The sequence below is a fragment of the Meleagris gallopavo genome, chromosome 12 (genome assembly GCF_000146605.3).
Source record: "Meleagris gallopavo isolate NT-WF06-2002-E0010 breed Aviagen turkey brand Nicholas breeding stock chromosome 12, Turkey_5.1, whole genome shotgun sequence".
NCBI lineage: Eukaryota > Metazoa > Chordata > Aves > Galliformes > Phasianidae > Meleagris > Meleagris gallopavo.
The window spans coordinates 198,898-206,332 of record NC_015022.2 but is presented as its reverse complement, the minus strand read 5'-3'; the positions used below and the strand labels follow the sequence as shown (position 1 = coordinate 206,332).

The 7,435-nt window shown below is 45.0% G+C and overlaps 1 protein-coding gene across 3 annotated transcripts in view; it reads right to left on the bottom strand.

The window, feature by feature from the left end:
• Positions 1-670: 670 nt before the first annotated feature.
• Positions 671-7,435, bottom strand: part of ZNF592 (zinc finger protein 592) — a 30,402-nt gene continuing 23,637 nt past the window's right edge. Inside the window, exons 6-8 of one of the 3 annotated variants that reach the window (XM_010717118.2) lie at positions 7,089-7,201; positions 3,761-3,896; positions 671-2,473 (exon numbers count right to left, since the gene is read on the bottom strand). In XM_010717118.2, coding sequence (XP_010715420.1) covers positions 1,949-2,473; positions 3,761-3,896; positions 7,089-7,201 — 774 coding nt within the window. In that variant the 3' untranslated portion in view covers positions 671-1,948. Of the gene's footprint in view, positions 2,474-3,760; positions 3,897-4,767; positions 4,910-4,983; positions 5,560-7,088; positions 7,202-7,435 lie in introns of those variants that run through there. The other 2 variants (XM_031555239.1, XM_019619339.2) reach the window with 2 other exon arrangements.

Sequence of the window (7,435 nt, the reverse complement as noted above, 5' to 3'; positions counted from 1 at the left end):
ACGGCCTTACGTACCGGCAGCGCGCTGTGTGCCCCGACCCGGGCCTTTGTCACCGGGAACAACTGCTGCGGGAAATGCCTGGTAGCGGCCTGCTGCCCGGGTAGCGAAGGAAGCGCTGCAGTCCCAGCACGGCGAGACGGAAGGGCTTTCACAGCCACACAGCTCCACCCTGCCGCGGGCTGCCCAGGGCCCGCCCGTGTCCTGGTCACCTCCAGGGATGGGACACCCGCAGCTCTGCGCAGCAGCGCCAGCGCCTCACCGCCTCTGTGCTCACAGCGTTCTCCTCACACCTCACCTCAGTGTCCTCTCAGTTTAAAGCCGTTCCCCCTCGTCCCGCCTACTGCTATCTGCCCGCGTACAGAGCCGCTCTCCCTCCTGTTTGTGAGCTCCCCTCCTGTCCTGGAAGGCCGCAGTGAGGTCTCCCCGCAGCCTTCTCTTCCCCAGGCTGAACACTCCCAGCTCCTCAGCCCGTCTCCTTGGCCCTCGTCCGGCCCTGCAGCCCCCCTCTGTTAACGCCGCCCCGTTGGAAGGGTCAGAAGATGACAGCAAGGAGATGCTGACAGGAAGAGATGGTGGGCAGGAGCCCCTGGGCTGTATCCCTATCCATGCCAGCTCCAGTCACCTCCAGTCCCATGACCTTCCCCTCGGCAAGCAAACACCGCACCAGGAGCACTGTTGGATGCTTTTATTTGAAATACTTTGAAGTAAACATTATAGCAAGGCACAAATGCCACTGCAGATTAAATAGATATGTGATGGCTTGGGAGTGCCCTCTGCTATTGTTACTCTACGTAGGCTACCTTGTAAAACATTCCCTAGGCTAATGTACACAGTATCAAAAAATACAAAGAGTCCAAACTGTTTGTATCAAAACACATTGAGACAAGAAAGTGAGCAATTCATATGCAATAAGATAAATAGTTTTTAAATTATTTAAACATTGTCATAGTAAACAATAACGAGCAGGATTCTGGCTCAACATAAAAAAAAAGTATAGAAGATAATTATATTATGTGAAATGTGTGTTTTGGGAGAACGATGAGGAAACGGCACGGATAGAGTCAATATGACTACATGGACATAAATGTCTCCAAAGGAATATGGAAAACTGAGGCAGGAGGACGGCAGCGTTGCCAATACGAAAGCGGCTTCCCGGCCCCACCAGTCTTGTGGGGACCCCCATCACCTCCCTGCCAGGACCCCACAAGCCCCGATGAGAAGTTCTTGTTGGGACCGTGATGCCCTTAATGCAGAGAGAAGTGCTGTACCCACCCACCTCCCTCTCACTGTGGTTGTGCTCTCCCAGAAAGGGGCTACAAAATTCTGTTTCAGGGTGATTAAGAATCACAATGCTTCATGAAATTACTTTTCGGAAAACATGACTGTTATTAAAGTAGTAAATTAAATGCAAGCTTGAGTACAACTCAGGCCTGTCCCTTAGACAGACAATTGTAGATTGGCCAGCATGGCCCTGACACACGTGCTTTGCTGAGACAGCATTATGAATTAAAATGAATGAAACAAAGACAAAAAGGGGAAAAGTAAGTCATAAAATAGGAGGAGACAGAAAGGGAGATGGGGAAGGCAAGGCTGGGGCTGTGGGCAGAGGCTGAAGCAGTGCACTCAAAGGAGGAAAGCTCATCGTCAGAGAACTGCAGCTGCAGAAAGTGCTCCTTGATCCTCAGGAGCTGGACAAGCTCCAGGGAGGATTCTCGCCCTGCTTTCCCTTTTCAACTCTCTGAGCTGGCAGAGAGTTAGTGCTCAGGATGCAATGGCAGGGTATTTTTCTTTTCCAAATTTCCCTTACAAATGGAAGTTAACGGAAAGCAACGTCTATCCCAAGAAATCAGCAGAACATTTCAATGATTTGCCCCATCCCCACCCAGTATTTTGAGTAAAAACCCCAAAGAAAAAGCCCCAACAGAGCAAAAAGTTTTTTGTTTTGCTTCTAAGTCTTAACAGACTTTGAATGATTGTTCTGAGAAGTGCTACGAGGACCTTCCACGCCACACGTCTGCCTGTGCTCACAAAGAGCTGAGTCACTTTTGCACTCTTTGCATTCCAGACTTTCTTCTTCCACTATAGTGTTCATCTCGCCATTATACCCCTCGTGTCCGTTCTCATTCGTCTCTGCTCGTAGCTTCTCCCTCTCCTCCTCTCCCTCCTCCTGCTCCTCCTCACCCTCTTCTTCCTCCTCTTCCTCCTCATCTTTTACTTTGTGAACAATGAAGAGGTGTCTGTTCAGAGAGATTTGAGATGTGTAACACAAGCCGCAGAACAAGCACTGATACGTGGAGCTGTCTGTCTTGTGCTGAGGTATGTGCTCCTGAAACTCAGTACTGACGTCTGTTGCAAATCCACATTTTGCACATTTCCAATGCGCTTTCAGTTTTTTGGCCGGTGGTGCGTCTGAACCTGCAGTGGTCTCTGCCTGACCCAGCTCGTTCATCGTCATCCTCTTTGGAGATCTTGCCTTAAAAAATAAGATTAACAAGTTACTTCATTGTTTGAGCCCACAGAAGAATAATGCTAAATGCCACACGTACGCAAAGGCATCTGAGGGTGAATACACATAGGTATTTTGTTACAAATTAAACAGTGGCATGCCTAGGGGCTCCCCTTGCACTATCTTTCCTATTGATACCCAAACACCTCGAGGTTGCAGCAATGCCTACTCTGCCCTTTGTCACAATTTGCAGGATGTCAACTGCTGTCCTGCAAGGCAGATGGGAGCTCTGGGAGGAGCTGGCAAGGCTGAAAAACCACGGGAAGGAGAAGCTGAACTTTTTTCCCTCTACTTTTGTCTTTTTCTTCACGCCATCTCTCACTGCCTCATGCCCTCTACCGCATTGTCCTGCAGCACGATCTCCTCCTAGGAGGATGGCTCGATCACGTGTCCCTTTCTGTCATTTTGTTATCTCCCCATCCAGCAGCACTGCACAGCCTTTGTTTTGCATACAGTCTGGCTTGTATCTGAAACACAGCTAGAGCGGTGTGCAGCCAGCTCTCAGGTGCAGAGCTCTGCATGGGGGAAGCAGCCACCAGCTCACAGAATTCCAGATTTCCCTTTCTCCATGCCTGGGATCACTACACAAATACAAAATGGTCCTGGTTGCAATCCCTCAGTGCTACTGTACCGGTAACAGATAAATAGAAACAGATTTTCCTTATCACTTCTGTTTTTAAACTAACTGGAACAAGGAGCTCAACCTGCCAACCTTCCACTCCAAACCAACCCAAAACAACATCAGTTGAACCATCATGATTGTTGGAAAAAAATGGCACAGTCCCACTGAGGAGGAATGCAGTGCTTATATGTAACAGATCTAGTAGGAGTTAAACCAGAAACCTTTGTGTAAATAGTAACAAAAACACAAGGGAGAAAGCAGAAAAAATGTACCAGACTCTCATATCTCAAGGAAAGTGTGCAGTGATATGGGAGAATGAAGGTAAAAACAAACCCAAATTGGTTCTGGTTGCAAAATGGACTGAAAAAGGCCAGTAAACACAGGGCCATACGTTCAAAACCATCTTGAAAAATGCAAGACATGTCGCCACAGTGCTGCTGCAGCTCAGCTGCATTTTCAGGTCAGATCATGACACTGCTAGAAACAAACTAGATGGAGTTTGTAGAACAGGAGGGAAATCTGCCATATTCCAAAGCGAGGGGGATTTACTGCCACAAATACCACTCGTTTACTACCCCATGGACAGCTACTTGCCAGATACATCTATTTTTGAATGAAAATGTATGAGTTACTTCTGCTGTGTCTCTCTCTGAAGCTTTTGCTTTGGCCATCTGGGATAAGTCTGGGTTTTTGATGCCGTGCATGAGGCTGATGTGATTCTCCAGCATGAACGGCTGAGGAAATGTCTGATTTTCATCTGTGCAGTACCTTGGAAATAAATACAAAACAAAGAAAATTTATTAGAGGAAATGCCCGACTGTTCTTTCATCCAAACAGCTCTTCATTATGCACCAAACCAATAGGTGTCATAGGAGACAGAAGTTATCGAGTAATGTACTACTAGATTACCAAAAGAGACAGGAAATCACCATTTTACAAATAAAATATTATCCCTGCCAGAAATTCATAAAAGTTTACCGCAGTAAGGATGAACAAGAATGAAAGGAGGGCATGTATTATTTACAGTACAGCACTTAATAAATACAGGGATGACTGGAGATCAGGCCCGCTGTGATACACGCTGCAGAAGCACAAGGTAAGTAATCAAGATGAAAAAAGAACAGGAGAAAAGCAGCTTTCAGGAGAGCAATGCACAGAGAGACCTCATTTTGTGCGTAACGAGGAGGAGCCCTGCAGGTCCCACAACCAGTGCAGTATCACATCCACAGGACCTTGTTTATCATGGCACATTTGAAATTCTTGCAAAACCTCTGAACTTCCAGCCCATGTGGTCAAAAGCACTCACAAATGCATCATTTATGTGGAACTAAATACATTAAAACCCAGAAGGATTTAAAAGCTGCCAGAAACGACACTGAAGCTTCAAAAGGAGATGTGAAATGGAAGAGCCTGCTATTAACTTGCCCTCTCAGATGACCAAGGTCTACTGGAAATAAGCACCAGGTCTCACAGGAACATAAACCACCCCCTCTGTAGCACGGCCAGGTGCAAAGAGCACTTGGAAAGCAATCAGGAAAGCCAAGGTTGACTTTGTACTCTTCTGCTGACCGCCAGTGTGACGTAGGGAAGGTCCATGAGCTGGGCATCAACCCGACCAATGAGGCAAGGAACATCATACCTCTCTGCAATGCACAAATTGCAGCTGAAACACAGGCAGCAGGGGATGAAAAGCAGCAAATCGAGGGTGAAGCATATCTGGGAGACAAAGGTCTTTTTTAACAGGAGAGAAAAAGATTTCTACTGATCTTCCAGCTTCTCCACTAGATAGAAAAACAACGGTCAGTAATGATGTTAAAACACAGAGGTACTCACTATTTTTTTTTTTTTTTTAAACAGGAATTGCTTAGATGATAAATCAATATTTAATAATGATGGGATTTTTCTCCTTCAAGGTGGCAAGATGAGAGGTTATTAAGTGGAATTTATCAAAAATAAACATGCTGAAAATCAAGTGTTCCAGACAGTTCATACCTAAGACTGGGAAAATAAGAGCAAGGTCTGAGCACAATAATCGAGTGAATTATGAAAGAAAAATGCATAAAACATGAGGATGCCTTGCAATTTGTTCTAATTTGGAATTCTTTTTGTGTGAATAGCTAAAAGACGCTTTCCTAATTATACCAGTGACACACTTGACAGGAGAGAGCTTAAGCAAGTCCTCCATCACTGTTTTCACCCTATAAAGTTAATGCAAGGATGAGACTTAAGCAGGGCAGGGCAAGAAGGGGAAATCACAGCTCAAAATGTTAGAAGCAAGAGAGAGTAACTACAAATCAGCACACCTGGAGCCATAGAAATGCTGGACAATCGGGTCGGTGACAGATTTTACTCATGCTTCTGATCTTCAAGGGGAAATCCAGGAGTAGAGGGAGACACGAAGTTAAGGCACTGAGACTGATATTTGCAGGGTCTGTTAATAGGAAGGCTCAGTAATGAGACATGCTCAGGTCACCTAGCTGAAAGTAAGACCAACCAGAAGTCCTGAGATCCAAACAAAGAACAGCTGTTGGAGATACTGGCGCAAGTGTTTTAAAGAGAAGGCTTAATGTGAAGAGTACTGTAGTGAAAGACTCAGTGGAATATAATGATTAAAGAGAGCACAACCACTGTCCAATTAAAACCTCATCAGCAGATTTTGAGAAGGAGCAACTACAAGCTTGAGAATTAAACACAACCACAATTCACTGGAATTTGTTGCTCAGTTTTCTCTGCTGCAAATAATGCATGCCCATGAACACGTGGGTGAACTACAGATCCACAGCTGCATGCTGTTCTGGAAAGTAACAGAAAAACTGGATCCTAGGCTCTGTACAAACTAATGCACACCCCAGGACATTATTCCTACACAAATCCTCCTTCCCTGCTATTTTGATTCTGATACACCCCACTATGAAACCAACTGATCCAAAGAGAATAGTTTTATACAAACCAGGTGCACATAACTCCAACAACCCACAAAGCTAAAGCAAAATGAAACATACTGGGAACCAATGCTTCATCTCCTGCAGAGGGTGCAAGAAAAGGGAAGCTGAGAAATTCTGTCTGAAAAACGTGTCGGGAATTTGCTTCTATCAGTTGGTGATGATGCCAATAGTTCATCCATTTTCTCAAAGCTACCGTGGCTCACCACGTGGGCCACAGAACAGAGCACACTATGGATGTACACTTCAAAAAAGACTTGTAGTAATTTAAGTGCAAAAATCCATAGCACATTCCTCAGAAGCACTTGCATTCATACAAAATTTCAGCTGAACAAAAAAATCCCCTAACCTACATCACTGCAAACGTCCTTTCAAGCACAAACATGCTTGAATTCTGTTTTAAGAAGATGCCTCAGACTCTGAGACAGGAACTAAGCTTGCGTGATTGTTCAGCATATGACTTATTCTGCAACAGCAGATAAGAACAGTTGCAGGGGTATTTTTGTAAGCACTGGGCTTTGTCCTGAACTGACACTGTATTCTCAGCTAAAAATATGTTCACCAGCCAAGATTTTCATTCACTGCTGATTCATGCAGTTCATCTGGAGTCTCCAAATCCATTCTCCTACTTTGAGGAGCATCCTTCCAAGCAAATCCAGATTTTCTCCACTGCAGCTTGTGCAGACACTTCTGCCTGTGTAAAAGGTAGCAGGCAGGTCGGTCCAGTATTTTCTTGGCTGTTCCACAAGGCTGTGCAACATAAATGTCACGCTGGACCTGCAGCTCTCAAATCAAACTTTACCTTAAGTTTCCAAAAGGGCTTTGTGCAGTCCAACCCAAGGACTTATTTTAGCCACCACGTTGCTTACATCTAAAATATTTGTCTTCTCACTCTCCCTCAGCCATTTCTAGCCTGATGTAGAGATGAGCAGGCATGGATCTATTACAAAGGACTTCCAAACATGAAAGGTTAGCCTGTCATTGAGTATAAATTCAGAACGTGGTATTCAGTACATACCAGCAAGTGTAAACTTTCTTTGCTGTATCGTGATTGTTGCGGATGTGTCTACGCAGACTGTTGGAGGCATTAAAAGAGCGTTCACACTGTCGACAGGGGTATCTCTTCATAGCCTAGCAGAAGAACAGAAATATCTTTCAGTAACAGGGAGACAAAAAGGCACTGACTTCCTTATTCTGACTTTCCCCTGCTGCTCATCTGGACCTTACCTCATGGGTGCAAAACAACCCTCCTCCACTGATAAAGGCAACTGAAATTTTGGGGTTTCACTTGCATTCAGCCCAGCAGTTGGCTAATAACAGCACTTGTCTTATAAAACTAGTTAAGCCACATGCTTTTTTTTTTTT